Genomic DNA, 20,317 nt, shown 5'->3' with positions numbered 1-20,317 from the left:
GACATCAACGGTCGACCAGATTCTGATGATCGGTACGTATTGAGTATTTTTAGATTTTTTTAATTGATTTAAGCATTTTAGGATCCAATGATATCTAGTCAATGTATTGATTATTTAGGATGCTAAATAACATAATGTCACACTTAAATTCATGTCACACGCGATTAAAGATGTATCGGAATGATATGAACATTAATTAATATCACTAAATATCAATTTGGGCTTCAAAACATTCAATAATCCATAAAAAATTGATTGGACACCCCCCCCAAAGAAAATGAAAAAGAACCCAAAAAAGTCAACTTGATTGGCCAAACTAGCACGCCTACCATACCAAATTGGCCAATGATCGGTATGGCCATCAGCACCGATTTTCAGAACCTTGACCTGTACCTTAGCATTTGAATCTTAGACTATAACATGTCCTTAATGTCTTTAAAAAAAAATATCTACTTGACCTTTCTTCCACTATCAAGTTGTATAATTGTACAATTCAGCTCATAAAATCAGCATGAGCTGAAAAAATCAGAGGATTTAGAAACTTGAGTCATGGTTAGGTAGCTCATAAATTTCGCACTACCGTAGCCAGAGCAGTCTAATGTTTCACCTTTATCACAAATGATTCACCGTTTCACATGTTATTAGCTATTACTATAAATTAGTTTCCCTATTAGCTATCCTTCATTTAAACAAACTACATACTGGCACTTGTGCCCCTGTTCTGATCTTGGCTTTAAAAAGGGTCATTACCCAGTTATGATCCTGGCAATCTGGGGTCCTAGAAGGGGCCATTGCTTGGTGCAATGACCCAGTTATGTTCTTACCTTGGCTCTATATCTCTGAAATATATTCCCTAATATCCTCACTTCTCCACAGTGTCCAGAAATTTCATTCCCATCTGTCCAAATTTGTTTTCTGTGGCTGTAAATTTAGAATCTTAACCGGCAAGCTTATTGTTAACCGTCAAAACTTGATTAATACTTTCAATAAAAAGTTGATAGAAATGTACAAGACACATACAGTTACAGAAAAACTAAGGTATGAATCAAGTATGGTATCCAAATAATTGCATTATACTTTTAGTCAATTCATAATATTGTATTGCATCCATGATAAAGCAATGATCCATAAAAATCATATCCGGCATTTTTCATGAAGTCATTTTTATAAGATCTATGTCCTTTATATGGCTCTCTTTGCTAACCAGCAGCAGCACCATACAAGTGTATGGATGAATTACATGCCCTACAGAGGTCTTAATACCTTTTTTTCACATGAAATCAATCGAACTATTAGCTGTGAATGCCACATTTGTTTAATGTTTCATTAGCATGCCAACGAGATCACCTTATTTCAAGCAAAGTGATGATATATCCGATTATTAATAAATTAATTTTGGTGCATATATTATTTTTTTAAAAAAAATATATGGCCCCGAAGAAAAGCCACCTTCTGCACATTTTTGAGTTAAAGCTTCAATTTAGAATAGTCAGCCAAAGGCACAGCAATGAAGAATTTATAACGTGCAATATTTCATAGGTGCTAACAAAACCTGTCACACCCATTATTTCTAAATTGTCTCTTAGCAGAGTTCTGCTTAATTTTATAAATTTAACTGCCAGGTTTTCAAGCAATTTTTTGACATCTTTGACCTTTTCTAACAGTCTATAGGAGCTGAAATTAAAACACTATAAATAAACGTTCTTTTTCTTTTTTATATGAATAAATAACTGTTTTTTTCTGAACCAGAAACTGCATGCATAGTATTCTATGAACATAAAGATGGATGAGATACATATAGTGCACAAGCTTGTGGATGTTCAAAGAGAATTCATCTAGCAACCTAGCCACTTGAAGTCACACAGCATCCTTAGATCTTTTTTTTTTTTTTTGGTGCATGTGTTATGAATGATTAGTAAATTTTAGACCTACATAAAAATGTGGTTATCTTTGAGTGATTCTCTATAGTCTCTTAGGCCACTAAAAGTAATAATGAAAGAATAGATCCAAGAAGACAACCTCTTATTTGATATTAGGAAATAAAATGAAAGTAGTGGCTTCTATCTAAAAGGCAATAAACTGCTAGAAATTTTTAAGCACCCAAACAGACCGCTTGAACAATTCAACAATCTTTAAATATTCTGGTAACATCCTTGAGCCTTATGAGTTGTGATCATTTAGAGGAACGGGTAAACAATTCTGAAAGACAAATGGAAAGTCAGATTATTCAATGATAACTAATTAACAAGTCCAAGAAGCATGCAAACTGATCATCTACTGAACATATAGCCTCTTGGAGCTTATCTAAAACGAAGGTAAAAGACAATAGTCGTAGGGGGAAAAAAATATGAAGAGAAGATCAAATTAGATAGATGTATAAGAATTAGTTTGTTGCCTGTTTTAATACAAATAGTCGGCGATCAGCTAGTGTAGCAGGAATAATGTCACCATATATACGTTTTGCCTCCTCAGCAAAAAATTCAATAAAGCCAGCACCATAAGCCACCTGCAGAGGCAGTTTCAATAGTATTTTAACTTTGAGAGCAATCTATGATTGATAGAAATCACCTACGTTTAAAATTACTCTCACGTTCCAAAGTCAATAAGATACCTCACCCAAGGCCTCTTTTAGAGGCTTCCCTTGTTCCAAAGTCATAAGTAGTGCAAGTTCTTCCTTGTGGGAAATCATTAGATCGTACCTTGAGAAACAAATGTAACCAAGAAGCGGTCAAATGATAACACTTTCCATGATGATGCTATAGGTATATGATCAACATTATATAGAGGAAAGATGATTCAGTAGATGGAAAATAGTCAATACTTGACTAATGTCACCGTGAAAATGCTGAAATAAAGTGTTTAACCAGCAATATACAGTGAATCAAAGTTTGTAGCAAAAGACAGACCAGAAAACTTGAGATTTCGACTAAATTTCTTCCATGTTCGAACAGTCTTTCAAATTTCAACGACTGATGAAGAATAACAACCCATGTTACCCTCCGCCTATATCTAGCATGGAATGATAGAGGATATAAGGATATAACTCTAAATCCCATAACAGCAATGGCTGGGCTCAGAATCCTAAAAGCAAAACCCAGATAGTTGACTCAAGGCTTGTTTAAAAATTGACATCAACCTTAACCTGAATCTATAAGCATTCAATTGTCGCATATTGAATCAGGATTTTTCTTCACATATGTGCAGCTTTAAAGTTTCTAAGAGATCAGTCAAACAAACATCGGCAGAAATTTAACTTTCTCAGACATGAAGCCTAACATCTCAGAGAATAGTAATTGAGTAAGAGTCCAAGGTCTAAGAGTAGAAGAACACTGCATGCTGCAGACCAAGATTAGACAAATACAATACTTAAGTGACAATTTTCTTCCAATTTGTTGGAATGGCATTTCTCATAAATATTGGATGTTGATGATCTTGCATACATCGGAAAGGACTCCAAGATCCAGAATTGCTATCTCATGACTCTTGGTGAGTTTCCAATATTCTGGGTCAAGAAGATAGCAAAAGCTATAGCTGTAATTTAACAACGATTTTCTTCCAGTGTTTGGAATTACCGTCATATTAGGAGTCCTTTAGACAGTAGTTTAGATGGCCAAGATTCTTCAATGAAACTAGGATACTGTTATCTTTTCTGGACAGAAATTTATTAGTGCTTTTGTATATAGTATACATGTACACAGATCTAAAATAACTTGGAACATAAATCAATTAAGATTTACAAAAATCCCTGAATTTTAAGAATAAAATAGAATGAAATCAACTAATGAAGGAGCCAGAGCAGATTCACTAAATCTCCTCATCCGATCAAGCTTTCAATATAATAACATTAATAATTAAATCTGGAAGCTTAATGGGGAATTTTAAAATTATTTAAAAAAAAAAAAACTTTCAGGCCTAATTCTCTGGGCTGAATTTAGCAAGCCCAGGGCTTGAATTTGTTGCACCAAAAAGTTGGATTACGTGTCTAGATACATTCTGCAGACAAGCAACCAATAAAGAAAAGAAATTTGATTAAATAACTGAACAAAGAGAAACAAAAAAAGAAAATGTGATAATAAGAAGAAGATCAAGCAGCTACTCCTGGCTTCCTTCTTGTGTTTTCCTTTGCCAAACAGGCCAATTCCACTGCTTAACTATACACCTTTAACCAAGCAGTTACCAACTCAAGTCCAATTATTACTCCTAAGCTAGGATAGAATATAAAAAATAGAGGTGTTCCGATGCCTATATCTTTCCAAATAAGACACACGATTAAAAGAACAAGAAACAACAAAGGAATATCCAGATATTAACTTGTAAAGACTTTGCTAACACTTTATTGGAATGTCCCTGAGAGTGTATCTGCTGTGAACTCCAAAACCCCAAAAATATCAGCCAATATATGATTTTAGGCTTTAATTTCAAACCAAACTCACCTCCATGGCCTCTATATCGACCAGAATTCCAACTTGATCTGTCAGCTGCTTGAATGGAACTATTTGCAGCCCACAACATTGTGCACTCAGACTTTTTCAGCTTCTATAAGTGCTCCACATGCAATCACAGTTTAAGGGATTTTGCCAATGTGCCATTATGTCATCCTTTACTCTGCAAGTGCTAATCTCCTTCAATCATTCCAAATCACCAAAAGAATAAATTTGACTACTTTTCTAAAAACCGTCTGTTACATCATCAAATTCTACCAGCATTCTCCTAATGTTGTCAGCTAGGGCCTGGTGATGAGTGCTACCTCACCGTGGTTTTCAGAACCGTCCCAAATCGGACGGTTTGGGGCGTGCCAGACCAGTGGAGAATCGGGACGGTTCCGATGGCGAAAACGGGACATGCCGGTGCCGAGGAAGAAAGAGATGGAAACAAAAGAAGAGAGAGGAGAGGGAGAGGCTGTCGGAGGCCGGTGATGGCCCTTTGTGGCTGTCGGAGGCCCGTGAAAGCTCGATTCGCCCGAAAGGGCTGCCGCAACGAGCGAGAAAGAGAGAGAGACAGAGGGGGAGGCCATTGGAGACAGGAGGACAGCACAGCAGAGGGGCCGTCAGAGGTCTCCGGATGGCTGCCGTGGCCATCGAGCGGCGGAAGCGGCGGGCGGAGTCATGGTCGTGGAACAGGGGCGACCACCCTTATTCACATTTTTTAAAAAGAAAGACGAACAGTAAAGCTGGCACTTTGTTTGCCGGCTTCACTTTTTTAAATTTTTTTTAAAAAAATTTAAAAATAGTTTAGTCAGTAATCGATTTGCCGACTTCACTATTTCAAATTTTTTTTAAAAAATTCAGAAACAGTGAAGCCGGCAAACCCATTGCCGGCTTCACTATTATCGGACTTTTTTAAAAAACCCCAGATCGCTCCTGTTTCACACCGCGGTTTGCCGGCTTCATTGTTTCTGGGTTTTTTTAAAAAAGCCCATGAAACAGGGGCGATCGCCCCGATTTCACATCGCAGAGCCGCAGGTGGCATTCACACCGTCCGACGGTCACGGCAGCCAGTCAGAGGCCTTTCGACGGACCCTCCTCTCTCTTTCTCTTCCTCTCTTTCTCTCTTTTTCTCCTCTCCGATTCGTCCCTTCCTCCCTTTATCACTTCACACCAGTCTGACCCGGTACGGAACTGTACCAGACCGTGCCGCCGGCTGATCGGAATGGCCACTGATACCGGAACTGAGAACCTTATACCTCACTCATCATGGTGATTAAGTTCAACTAGCGTTTATCCAAAAATTGATGAATTTCATGCACACATGCAAAACAAACCTGCATCCGTCCACCTACATACAGTCACACTAATTACATCTACATATTGACCCTCTTAATTGCTCTTATAAGAGCATCACCTCACACCAATATCCGTATTTGCAAATAATTCCAATGTCTCTAACATTATTCTCTTCATGCATGCAAAAGAACGATCAAATTGATCATTTATTAAGGCCTCTTATAAGCATAATAAATTGATCTTTTTTTCCTCTAACATTATTCTCTTCATGCATGCAAAAGAACGATCAAATTGATCATTTATTAAGGCCTCTTATAAGCATAATAAATTGATCTTTTTTTCCATGCTTTATCTTGAGAACATATTTTAAACTGATGTCTGCATATTTTAAGTCAAAACTGACATATTATCATAAACAAGAGTACCCTCTTTACCTACCTCATTCCACTTGGCGACTTTTCACTCTCTTTTCAAATCCAAGTGACAATTAGTAGATGAGTCAAGAAATGCACATAATCTATATATGAATGATAAAAATACCAATTGAAAGTGACAGACAACTACTATGTATTAGTGCTTTTTTTTTGAAGATTCTTTAGATTCTTTTTTCAGCTTTAAGTTCCACTCTTGGAGGGCATGTCAATCATTTAGTTTTTTCAGATTCATAATAAACATTAAAAAATAAATAAATAAAGCATAACTTTTAGAATGACTGAGAATTAAGCAAAGACAGAAAATTTATGAAAACATATTTACCATTTCCTTAGACACCTGCTCCTCTCACTTGCAGTGAGTTTGCTCCAAGCTGGGAAAAAGTGATTAAAAGGAAAAATTAATTTTAAATCAAAAACATCTAAGAAAAGTCATAAAATCAAAAAGATGAAAAAGAATATGCATATCAATTTGCTGTGCTTATTGGAATTCACAAGCATGGTACGAAAAATGATTAGAGAATGCAAAAAACTTTTTACCTAGAATAATGCAAAAAATAAGATGCACAAAGTACAGTTAGTATTTGAAGGAGAAAGTCAATTTATCCACTTATCCATTAACAATGCATTTCATGGAGATTTCTTCAACCATAATTAAACATTTGTTGCCATGCTATGCATCACATTCAGTAGAAATTATGCATAAACTCTTCAGTAGTATGAAAACACATGATCTGTCATCTGTCCCTTATGAAGTAAGGAACTTACATGTCATATTAGTGATTATTACCAATATAAGAGAAACAAAAAAGACTATATGACGTTTTAAAACTTACATGTTACAATTATATTCATAATACCATGATACAGTGAAATTTTCAAGTCCACAGACATGTTTAAATATCTGAAAAGATTTGAACGCCATTAGCAAAACAAAGCTAGTCCTCTTTTCTGGTGGATGACATAAAACCTCAAGACCAGAGCATGATTAATGGCTAAGATCTCTCAGGATCAAGGCTGCAAAGGATTGTTCTCAGCCATCGAAATAAAAAGAAAAGCTAAGCATGAACTCTTTATCTCCATGAATGTTTACAAACATATCATGATGAACATTTACAGAGCACCTCTAAACATTTGACTCCTATGCATATACTTAAGAGACACATCATTCAATTACTAGGAGTTTCAAACAAGGGAAGATGAAACTGTTTCACATTTACTATTACGTATAAAACCATTAAACACTAAAATGCCAGCCATAGCTTTAGATAAAAAGGTAGAGGTAACAATCAGTTGAAAAACCAATACTAATCTTGAGTCTGAAATGAATCCTGATTCAATATTCACTAATTCTTGGCCATCCCATTGAGTTGAAGATACCCCATGTTTGACATATGAAGAGTCAATAGGTGATCATATTAGATGATACATCTCCTCTCCCAAAAACACTGCACATGAAGATCCAGTGCTTTAGACTAGTAAACACTTCTAGGCATATGTTAGAATGAGAGTAGAGTGGTAGTTTAGCTTATGTTGTTCCTCTGGAACAACTTATTTTTGAAATGTCTATTTAAGTTATAACCATATATTAAGTTCTCACCATATTTAGTAATGTGTCCAAGTACATTGTATCTAGTAGCCTATAAAGGCCTTTTGAGAGGCTGAAAGAAATATGAAAAATATTCTCTTCCTTCAACACGGTATCAGAGTAAAAGCCTAGCCACATCAAACCCAAGCCATCTTCCTCTCCTTCTTCTCACAGCCTCTGGGTTTTCTCTACTATTTTGGCCCTGATCACGGTGTAGATTCCCTGGTCCTCTTATCTATGCTGTGATCAGGACTCCTCTTCCTTGTGTGCTGCCACTGTTATCCTCGGATCTATACGGCGTCGTCTTCGGAAGTCCCGAAATTCATTCCTTTAGGCACCACGATCAAGTTGAATGGTGCTAATTATGTCCTCTGGGCTCAAGCTTTTCGCTTCTTTGTTGGTTCTCAACACAAGTTGAAACATCTCACCGACGCCCCTCCTGATGTCTTCTCTTTTTCCAAATCTTCTAATGGCAAGACGGCAACTAAAACTATGGATAAGTAGCAAGATGACTACGCAGTTATCACTTAGTTTTGAATAGTTGTGAATCCTCGATAAGTGCTAATATTATGTTTCTATCTACTGCGAAAGATACGTGGGATGCTCTCAAGGAGATGTATGGGCATAAGAAGAACATTAGCTGTGTTTACGCCCTATATGAGCAGATCTTTAATCTTCATCAAGATGAGTGATATGTCAATGACTACTTTGCTGCACTTAAGGGCAAGTGGGATGAATTGTCTGTTTATCATCCCATTACTACTAATGCGACAGTTTTGAAGCAACAACGTGAGGAATTCCTTGTAGCCAAGTTTTTTTCTGGATTGGATGATAGTCTCAGTCATGTTTGGCAGTTTCTCTTATCTAACTCTGCTGTCCCATCATTGAATAGTATCCTTGCTCGTGTGCTCCGAGTATCTACTACCACAGCTACTTCTAAATTTTCTCCTACACTTGTTGATCAGTCTGCTCATGCTGCTTCTAGGGGTCATGGCTGGGGTCGTGGTCGCAATTTTTCTCCGTATATTCACTGTACTCGCACTAACCATCCTTCTGAGCGATGCTCGCAAAAATTTGGTAAATTAAAGACCGCTAAACCGGCTGTTGTTGCTCCTGCTAATGCTGTCCCTATTTTTGAGACCACAAGCGATGTTATTACACTTACTAAGATAGAATATGATAGATTATTACAGCCACATGCCTCTTCATACCTTACATCTCCATCTTTTGGGTCTGCGTTGGCTGCTGCTCATGGTAAGTCCTGGCTTCTTGACTCTGGTGCCTCCACCCACATGATAGATAACCGATCTCTATTTTTCACTTTGTCCCTTTCTTCTATCATCCTCCTATATCTATTGCTAATGGCTCCTCTAATGTTATGGAAAAAGGGGTTAGTGGTTGCCTCCTCTTCTTTACCTCTTAATGGAGTTCTCTATATTCCTAATTTTTCTGTTAGTCTTTTATCTATAAGTCACCTCACCCGCTCTTTGGACTGTTCAATTATTTTTTTTCCTTCCTACTGTGTCTATTAGGATCTCCGGACCGGAAAGCAGATTGATGGTGGGCATGACTTGCGGGGTCTCTACTATCTAGATGCGGAACCTGCTGTCGCTATTGCTGCTTCTCCTCAGGATTTGGATCTCTTTCTTTTGCATTGCAGACTCGGCCATTCTAATATCTCATCATTGAGTAAATTTGTGTCTGTTCCTTCGACTTTGTTCTATTTGCCATATGCTGCTTATGAGTTTGATAAGCACCATCGTATGTTTTTTTTCTTATAATGCCAATAGTCGGAGTAATACTCCTTTTGAGATTATTTATTCGGATATCTAAGGTCCGAGTCCTGTGTCATCTCATTTTGAGTTTCACTACTTTGTTACCTTCATTGATGATTGTTCTCGGATCACTTAGGTAGATCTTTTTCAGAGTCGATCTGATGTCTTCGGTATATCCAAAGAATTCTATATGAAAATAAAGATTCAATTTTGTGTGTCCATTAAGACTCTTCGTAGGGATAACGCCTTAGAATTTGCAAACTCTTTATTTAAAAAATTCTATACTTCTGATGGTATTATTTATCAGACCTCTTGTGCATATACTTCTCAACAGAATGAGGCTACCGAATGTAAGAATCGTACCCTCCTGAATATGGCCCGCACCTTGATGTTTCAAATGCATATGCCTAAAAAATATTGGGGGGATGCTATTCTTACTGCTTGCTATCTTGTTAATCATCTCCCATCTTTTGTTCTTGCTAGTCAGACATCCTTCTCTTGTCTTTATCCAAATAAGTCTCTATTTCCACTAAGTCCTCGGGTATTTGGTTGTGTTTGCTTCGTTCACTTTCTCGACCCTGGAATTGACAAACTATCCCCTCAGTTTGTTAAGTATGTTTTCTTAGGTTACTCCCGCACACAAAAGAGGTATGAGTATTATGATCCAGTTGTTCGACGTCACTTTGTTTTCGCTGGTTATTTTCTTTGAGTCTGTCTCATTCTTTTCTCCTTTCGAGGCTCCATTGATATCCTCATCTGGACCTCCTCTACTTACACCAGCTCCATCACTATAAGTTGTCCCTTCCTCGGATCCTGAGTAGCCCTTAAAGACACTGCCAATAGCTCCTCCTATTTTGCAGATTTATTGGCGCTACCAAAAACCTACAACTCATGTTCACTCCAATCTGCTTTCTCTGACTCCAGATCCGGACCCTGAGGTATCTGATCTTGATCTTCCTATTACTCTACACAAGCAAAAACGTACATGTACCATGCACTCTATTGCTAATTATGTCTCTCTGGACCATTTCAGCCCCTCTTTCTACCATTTTACCTTGTCTATATCCTTGGTGTCTATTCCTAGGTCTTATTCAGAAGCACTGTCCAATCCAGCTTGGAAAGCCACTATGGATGAAGAGATGAATGTTCTTACCAGCCGTGGTACTTGGGAGCTTGTGCCCCCTCCTGTGGGTGTTCAATCTGTTGCGTGCAAATGGATGTTTACTATCAAACACCTATCGGATGGATCTATTGACAGATACAAGGCTCACTTGGTTGCCAAGGGGTTTACTCAGACTTACGGGATTGATTATTATGAGACTTTTTCTCCTCTGGCTTGGATGAATTCTGTTCGGGTTGTATTCTCTATTACTGTTAATCGAGATTGGTCTGTTTTTCATATGGATGTCAAGAATGCATTTCTTTATGGTGATCTTCTTGAGGATGTCTATATAGAGCAACCACCTGGGCATGTTGCTCTGGGGGAGAATCAGCTATGCAAACTCAAGAAGGCCATCTATGGGCTGAAGCAGAGCCCTTGTGCTTGGTTTGACAAGTTCACAAAGGTTGTTGCCAATGTAGGGCTCCGATGCTCACAGCTTGATCACTCGATCTTTGTCCGAAAAAGTTCATGGGGAATTGTTGTACTTGTAGCTTATGTGGATGATATCCTCCTCACTGATGATGATACTGAGGGCATTGCTGAAGTCAAACAACATATTCAATCTCATTTTATTATCAAGGATCTTGGCGGGCCAAGATACTTCTTAGATCTTGAGATTGCTTACTGTGCTGATGGGGTTAGTCTTTCTCAGAGAAAGTGTGCACTTGACTTGCTAGCAAAAATCAGACTTCTTGACTGTAAGCCTGTCAGCACTCTCGTGGTTACCAAACACAACAACCCCTCTGAAAATGATGAGAAGGATTTCCAGATCTAGCTCAGTACTGTCGACTACTTGAAAAATTGATATACCTCACCGTTATACGATCAAATATTTCTTTTGCAGTTGGACTGGTCTAGGACTGAGCAAATAACCGAATCCCAAAGAAATCCATCTAATCCAACCCAATAAACATCGGTTTTGATCGGTTGAAAGACATAAATCAGGTGGAATCGTGTTGGAGTTTGTAAAAAGTAGGTTATTTACGGTCGGATTCAGTTCCTACAGTTTTAATCCATATGAAACCGAACCAAACCGATATAGTATTTCACAAACTTACTTTTATTTTTGGGACAGCGTCGTTTAGACTTCAATACTTCATTCTAAAAAACACCCCGTCACCAATTTGGATTCATAAAAATATTAATGTTCGATTATTGATGAAAAAGCATCAATTTGAGACAAGTCTAAAGTGAAAACTTTCATATGTAGTTGCTTTCAGATAAGTAAATCTTTCTGTTTCTATTTTATTTTGTACAGGTTCAAAAATAAGCCCAAAATTTGTAACTTATAAGGTTTAGGCCTTTTTTGTAGGGGTGTAAAAAATTTCGATTAAACTGTCTAAACCATCCAACCCGATCCGAACCGAACCAAATATGACGGTTTGACGGTTTAATTGGTTCGATTCGGTTGAATAAAATAGAAAAATTGATATTTTGATTTGATTATTGGTTTATTGATTTATGTGATCCATTGAAACCAAACCAACAAACCGAAATTAAAATACCATCATTCTATATATTTATATATACACCTATGTTACATGCTTCATAAATTTATATATACACTTATATGTCACATGCATATTCAAAATTAGGCTATGTACTTTATATGAATTAAAAATCCAAAATATTGATTTGACCCTATTTCAATCCAACTTAGATCAAATTTGACTTGATTATGGATCATAATAAAGGAACAAAAATAGAAACCGAATCGGCCAACCCGCTTAAATCGAAAAACCATTCAAACTTTCAAATACTTGGAAAAACTCCATGAACAAACCAAATCGATACAAAATCGAACCAAAGAAACCATTTGTGTTTAATCAAATATTTGATTTTAAGAACCTCTTAAACCGAAATATCGGTTCGATTTTAAAAAAATCACTTGAAATCGAACCGACTAAACCATTTTCAGCCCTATTTTTTTGTATTAAATTAATAAAAAAATAAATAAACTTAAGTGGGCCAACATTGACTTAAAATCAACATTGTGTCAACATTAAAGCCCGAACCAATACAAACCATCCGAACCCACTACAAACCATTCACTTTGGTTTCAAACGATTTATACATGATAAACGATCGGTAGCAGATTGAATTTTCTTCAATCCTATTGGATTCGGTCAGATGAAATTTTTCTCTCAAATCGACCAAACCTGACCCGTGCTCAACCGTAGACTGGTCTGCCAGTGTATGCATAAGCCAAAGAAAGGACATTGGGAGGCAGCCCTCAGAATTCTCCATTATATAAAAGGCTCCCCAAAAAAAGCTTTTCAAAACATCTGGACATCTTGACATCGAAGCTTACTTTGATGCAGATTATGCAAGGTCTGTGGATGATTGGCACTCGACCTCTGGCTATTGTACTTATATTAGAGGAAACTTAGTCATGTAGAGAAGCAAGAAGCAAAATATGGTGACCAAATCCAGTGCAGAGGTAGAGTACAAAGCAATGGCCCATACTACCTGTGAAATAATGTGGCTTAAGTCCTTTATGGAGGACTTGGGGGTTGTCTATACAAAGCCTATGGTTATGCATTGTGACAATCAAGTAGCGATTTATATTGCTAGTAATCCAATCTTTCACAAGCGGACTAAGCATATAGAGGTGGACTGCCACTTTATTCGAGAAGCTGTTTTGAATAACAAGATTATGACACCCTTCACGAGTTCAGTAGATCAGCTCGCAAACATCTACACCAAAGCTCTCAACTCTACTAGATTTTCTACTATATGTTCCAAGCTGGACTTAGTTGATATATATGCACCAGCTTGAGAGGGAGTGTTAGAATTAGAGTAGAGTAGTAGTTTAGCTTATATTGTTCCTCTTGTTCCTCTGGAACAACTTATCCCTGAAATGTCTATTTAAGTTATAACTATATATTAAGTTCTCACCATATTTAGTAATGTGTCTAAGTACATTGTATCTAGTAACCTATAAAAGCCCTTTGAGAGGCTGAAAAAAATATGAAAAATATTCTCTTCCTTCAACAACATCCATTTGCTCTACCATTTCAAAAGAAATATTCATAATTCTCGTAGTTATGTGGGGGCAGGAACATGGGGAGGAAACAAGATGAACCAGCTCCATTAATTTTGTGACAAACATGAAATTCAGCTCCACATAAGCATGTGACAAACAACAAATGCATACCCAGATATGCACTGCAAGTCAGCGTCAGAAAATGCCCACCAACACGAAAGTACACAAGCACTCAAGCATAATTTATATGAAAGAAATGCTTCTAAGTGTGAGACATGTTCATTATAGAATGAGTCTAAGCCACCAAACAACTATGGTTGAGTGAGTTCAGCCCAACCTATATTTAAGCCTCTTCAGGCCTTCCATGTAATGGATAATCAAATTTTGGGCTTAGGCTCTGGTAGTATATACACTGCTAGTTGCTACTGCTTGTGATTGCTAAACAGATTTGCAACCATATGCACGGTCCAGCTCATGTAAAACAGGTTAGTAAGGCTCTTTACTAGAGAGTTATGGTTAAGCCATATGCAATTCAGAAAAGTTCAATTTCTCAAAGAGAAATAGAAAAACTAGAAAGAATCACTTTTAGAATTACACACAGTTAAATGTGCCGTATGCTGAAGATATTGCATCAGTTGTTTCCTTCTTGCCCATGTATGCGACATTTGTTATAATATCCCCAGTAGCAGGGTTTTGCACCTGCCATGGCCAAAAAAAGAAAAGAAAGGAAGAAGAGAAATTATTAATTCCTATTCTAATACTCTCACCCTTTTTCTTTGGGAGATCAAAATTAGACATTTATTGTCAAATGAAAGAAAGCAAACTTAAGCAAATAATAAAAAGCATAAGCATTGCATGGATATATTGCGACTTCTGAGTATGTAGCATCCAGGATATAAAGGAAAAAGGAATAAAATATAGAAGAGAAACATCGCCGAACTTTGGAAACCTACATGGTGGGAAATCCTTGATGGGCATCACTCATTATCATCTTCAATCATGAAGGTAAATACCATGAACAAATAAGATTTTCTTACTCATAAATCCTAGTATGTCTTATAAATGATCAACAAGATTATCTAAACATTTGAAATGATTAGTTGTTTTTTTTTTTTTTTTTGTTCAAATCCTCAGATCACTCAGTACCATCAAACTATGCTACATCTATTAGTGTTCTCGATTTTTGGATATGTCTCATCTCCAGAAATGCTATAGGAACACTTCAAGTTTCAAGATTCTTGATGTATCAAGAACTTAAGAGTTCATAATACTCATGAAATTTTCAATTCATCAATTGATGATAACATTATCATTCCATGTCAATGTTCACGATTAACGCTGTAAGAAACCAAAATCTCAACCAAAAAAAGTTGGCCAAAAGGTGCTATGTGGGCTTCTTGGCCTGTATAAGTACCCAAGATTTACCCAATGCAGGACTAAAAACATGCTCATATGCTCCCCCGATTCAAGCCCTAGCATCCTTACCAGGTTAAGAGTCCAAATTCAGTCATAAATACCATATATTCAATTACAAACACCACAATCAACTCTTGATCAACCCAAATGGACCTATGCCGTAGTGCCCCCAAATCCACATGGGCCATGGGCCAGATCCGTTGTAATTTTATTTGTAACAATCCAGAACCTTACCCAAAAAGGCTATCCAAAAGGTGTTATTTAGATTTCGTTGTCCCATATAAATACCCAAGATCTACCCAATACCTAATCAGTGTGGGACTAAACGCATGCCTAAATGGATCCTCACAAATGCATACCAAAGGTGTCAAGTTGAACGTTACTTTAACTAAAAATTTTATCAAACTCGATACATAAATCCATTGATACTTACGCATGCAACTACTAGATAAAATGCATGCATGTGATTTCTAGAGACTCTAATATAATACACTACTAAGGACTCATTTTGGTTCATGGGAAGAGGACACAGGAAAGTGTGGTGAACTGAAAAATGGAGAAATATCTCATACTTGGTTGGAGTAGTTTTCAAAGAACAAATGGAAAAGTAGCTTCCATAGGAATAAGATTCCCATATTTTATGGGAAAGTCGCTTTTCCACGGGCTAGAAATTGGGATAATTTTTTTCTCAAAAGTGCTCTTAAGCTTTTAGATAAAATGGGTTAAGGTCTTTCCCTTGATTAAGGGTATAACAGGTATTTTTCACAACTTTCCCATGAAAGTAAATGCTCAACCAAACATAAGCGACACTAAAATATATAGCTTTCCCATAGTCAACCAAACATATAAAAACCATTTTCTCAAGCATTAACTTCCCAAGAAAACATTCCAATGAGAAAAAATTCTTTCCATGAACCAAACCGGTCATGGCATTTATCTTAGGAAAATCACTCTTTAGATGGACCAGAATGAGAACCCTCAAAGGCAAAAGTCAGGTCATGTCCACAATATGGTGGAAGCAGTCATCAATATTCTGCACTTTCCATGCCAACAAATCTCGACTCCTGCTGTTCATCAAAACTCTCAAGTGATGTATCAATAGCTTGTAGCATAACAACTTGTGGTGACCTATTTCAAAGTCTAAATGGATGCAAATGAGATATGGATTTGCATCTTGGTTGTCACTTTGAAACATAAGCACATTCGAGACACCAAATAAAAACTGAGCAATTATAGTGCCACTACAAAAATATAGACTTCAGCTCTATAATGAAAATGCATCGTCCTAAAATTGATCCATAAAGCTTCAGAGCTCATTCGTAGTACCAAACTCCAACCAAGATGCGATCTTTCCAATCCCCCAGATGGATTTGCATTAGAAGAGCTACGGAGGCTTCCAGCTGTCCTTTTACAACCATAATCACAAAACTAGCACTTTAAAATTCGTCAAACAGCTACAACATTATAGAACCAAGAAACACTTGATCGATCAACCTTCATGCAAAAATTGAGCACGCAAAGAAGGAAAAATTGAAAAAATAACAAAATACAAGCTTCAAGCGATTGACCTCGATGGTTTTCCCATCATAAGCATCAGTCCATTTGCCTCCGATAAGCCCCTGAGCCTTTAGAAGCCCCGACTGCCTCACCCGATCAACCGCCGCCCGAGGTTCCATGCTCATCTGCTCATCAAGGGAAAAAATTATCAAAAATCACTTCGATCGACGATCCTAAACGATTCAAATTCATGCCGAGAATGGAGAACGGAAGCAAGAAAGATTAGCTGACAAAGAGAGGGATCGGAACTGAGAGCTATTGATGAAAGGATTGGCGAGGAGGAGCACGAGGTGATTAGGGAAGAAGAGAGCTTGCCTGGCGGCGGAGGACGAGCGAGGGGTTCAGGAGGTGGCGGCCGACGAGAGCTATGCGGTGCATCGCCAAGGGAATCGGCCAAAACTACGACACCCTCTCAGTCCGCTCTTTGCCTTTCCGCCTGCTCTCTCGCTAGTCAAGGGCCGCGGATTTGTATCGACAAAAAATTACGAAGAAAATGGTATTTGAGCCTGCCATGTTTGGCATCATCCGTTTTTTTTTTTTTAAGGTGATGGAAATGTTGGCATCATATGGTTGTCTTTCCCAGTATATTTACTTTATCTATTCTTCTATTTTAATTTTTAATATAACACAAACTCACGACGCCACCATTATTTATCGGCGCGTCTGCATTTGTCCTGCCGCACCACACGTTTTGAAGCCTCCCACGGTCCCACAACCGTCTGTAGCCTCCGAAGCCTTTTCACACTCGGCACTGTTTTATTCTTTATCTAGCTATTATTGAATTATAGTAATGTAAAAAATTAAAAGCTTCAAGCCAAATTTAGTAATGAACTTTAATGGCTGTTTTCCAGCTAATTTGGAATGGAGCATGTCAAATAATAATAAAGAAAACTTTAATGGCTAAATTTTTGTTATATATTGAGTTATGAATTTTAATGGTGCACACCACTATATGTTGAACAGCTTAAACTTTGAAATTTACTAATAAAAGCTAAATATAGAAGCCATATTTTCTTTCTATCTTTCCTAACCAACGATCTCTTGACCCTCACTATTTATGATCACGTGCAGGTGGTGTGCTATACTTAGTCTATGATAACTTAAACCTAATATAAAAGCCATCTTTTCTTCTCATCTGTACCGGCCAGCAACCTCTAAACCCCCATCAAGTTCCTCTTTTTGATATTGCTCGAAAATATGGAAACAAGGCCTTCGCAAATAAGCAGTGTTTGGTAGAATTAATTCTTCTAAGTGTGTTATCTGTATGGCTAATCATGCATCTCACAATAAATTTTGGATGATTACTGTGTGAAATAGAGCAATGCTCTGGAGGATTTTCAAAATAAAGTTTCAGAAATTCTAGACTCTCATTTAAGTTAACATTTCAATCATTACCTCAGATCCTTTTAATTCCAATCAAAAAACAAGAGCATTACCCAATAGCCCAATTTAAAGTTGTACATAAAGATGGTTTGCTCTTGAACCTCGATCTAACATATGGCTCCAATGCTTCCATATCATATTCCATTATATATTATAGTACACTGTTATAACTATTATATTATATTACAAAATATATAGCATTCGGGCTCCAGTGTTATAGAGTGATTGTGGTTTAAATTAACAACGGCTACGACAATTAATTGACCACTATTGCACTATAACAGTCATTTTATAATTAGAATAGTGATTGTTCATTTTCATTTACCGAATAAATAATATTTTGAAATTATTTTCTTGCTGAAAACACAAACTCTTCTTCATTCACAGGTTATATAAAATTTCTGATCTGGCTATCAGTAATTTGTACAAATAACAATCTTTTTTTTATTATTTACCCTTTTTTTCCCCAGGATCGCCAAAAATTAATGATAATTAAGCATTTTCGAGTAATATGATATACACTATTTAGAATTTGTTGGTAAGTAGTTTTCATCTCACCTATGTTGGTTAGCAGCTCAGTGCCATGTATCTCATAATCTCTATCTATATAGAGTTGCGCTCCTAATGGATAACAAGATTCATCTTATTGTTAAATAACGAACCTTGCGAATTGTAGCAAAGTTGCTATAAAAGAGTTGCGGTTCTCAACGACCCAGACTGAGCTTGAGTGGTCCAATATATCAATCATAACCATCTGTGTACTGTACGCAATGGTTATAATTTAGTGGCCCTTTATGACATAATGTAGTCATTGCTTGTGTGCCATTTGGGGCCTCTTAATCATCACCGACATGTAATGCATATATAACCATGACGTTTCAACCCTTCTCATGATCGCTCACCATGTATTCTTTGCCCTATCAGCCTGATATTTTATAATTTTTTTTGAGTTGGGACTGCAGTATAATAGATCAAGTCTTTATGTATCTACAAGGTGTTTGAACTCTAGCCTACTATATTTTCTTTTTACAAGATATGTGAATTCTGCTGGTCCACGTATTTTAACCGGAACCACAAGCACGCAGTGGGTACTTCTAGTTATGCCAAATAATAACGGTTTTAATTTTCTTTCATTTGTTATGATTTTTTATGCATAAATAGATTGTAATGCATGATGCAAAATGTCATTCAAGATTAGTCATTTCATGGACGGGTATCATTTGGTCAATCCATAATTAAATTAGAAACAAATATTTGATGGATGGCTTTGATTTGATTGACCATTAAATGTTTTTATCTTTTTGGGTGTTAGTTATATTTTCTACATGAATTATCTGGTATATACCTAACTCAAGTTCACAATAGTAGGTGTTATATTGATATTGAGACTTTTTCTTGACCCTAATTTATCTGTTGATTATGAAAATTTAAATATCAAACTTGGTTATCCATATTTTGATAGTAGCTGTTATATAATGAAAAAATAAATTTCTAAGATTCATATAATTTGTGGAAGAGAACACTTGGACAAACTTTATTTACAGGTGTTAGTTAATCTTATCTCACTAATCAAGTGATATTAATATCTAGTTGTTAGGCAAATGACTTCAACAAATCTCTTGCTAGTGATCTAGAACAACATCAAAATATACTTAAATAAATTAAAAAAATATTAAGGTCCAGAAATGAAGTGAACCCTATCATACATGCATGGTTGGCCCAGCTTGATAAGGTTCATGTTAGCCATGTCATAGTCATCTTAGTTGACCAATCCAACTGTATGTACCTATCTATATGTGTGGTAAAAAACCCAAAGACCCATATATTCAAGTAGAATTTGTGAGTTGAAGAATTATTGAATACATCCATACTTGCATTTACTCTTCTATCAAAGGATTGAGCATTAAAATAATAAATTATAACTAAAAATTTATCATTGCATGGAATAAAATGTTGGAAGAATATAACTTGCTTCGTAATGAATGGCTGAATGATTTATATAAAGATTAACAAGTTTGTTATTTATGTATATACCATTAACTCAACAAGGATATGTATAAGGGTATATATTTAAATAGATAATTTGTGAGGAATTCTCTTAATTTCACATATGTATAAAGGTATACACGAAAAACATAGTGTATAAAATTAATAAATTTGTGACAAGATAGATGTAATTTTAGTATTTAGAAAAATATAGATATAAGAAAAACTTTATTTTAAAAAGTTCACATCACCGGTCCGGGCAGGCCATAAGCGTAGTTCACTTAAAAAGCCGCTCCACTAAAGAACCGTG

General features: G+C 36.5%; 1 protein-coding gene across 1 annotated transcript in view; it reads right to left on the bottom strand.

The window, feature by feature from the left end:
- The window catches only part of LOC105039716 (succinate-semialdehyde dehydrogenase, mitochondrial), a 36,342-nt gene extending 19,197 nt beyond the window's left edge, over positions 1 to 17,145 (bottom strand). The window contains exons 1-6 of the mRNA XM_010915977.4: positions 16,954 to 17,145; positions 16,650 to 16,763; positions 14,265 to 14,364; positions 6,480 to 6,528; positions 2,612 to 2,699; positions 2,396 to 2,506 (exon numbers count right to left, since the gene is read on the bottom strand). Of these exons, the coding sequence (XP_010914279.1) occupies positions 2,396 to 2,506; positions 2,612 to 2,699; positions 6,480 to 6,528; positions 14,265 to 14,364; positions 16,650 to 16,763; positions 16,954 to 17,016 (525 nt within the window). The 5' untranslated portion in view covers positions 17,017 to 17,145. The remainder of the gene's footprint in view (positions 1 to 2,395; positions 2,507 to 2,611; positions 2,700 to 6,479; positions 6,529 to 14,264; positions 14,365 to 16,649; positions 16,764 to 16,953) is intronic.
- Positions 17,146 to 20,317: the final 3,172 nt, after the last annotated feature.

Source organism: Elaeis guineensis, chromosome 1 (assembly GCF_000442705.2).
Source record: "Elaeis guineensis isolate ETL-2024a chromosome 1, EG11, whole genome shotgun sequence".
NCBI classification, from domain to species: domain Eukaryota; kingdom Viridiplantae; phylum Streptophyta; class Magnoliopsida; order Arecales; family Arecaceae; genus Elaeis; species Elaeis guineensis.
The sequence above is the reverse complement of the archived record's forward strand: the minus strand, read 5'-3'. Positions and strand labels throughout refer to the sequence as shown.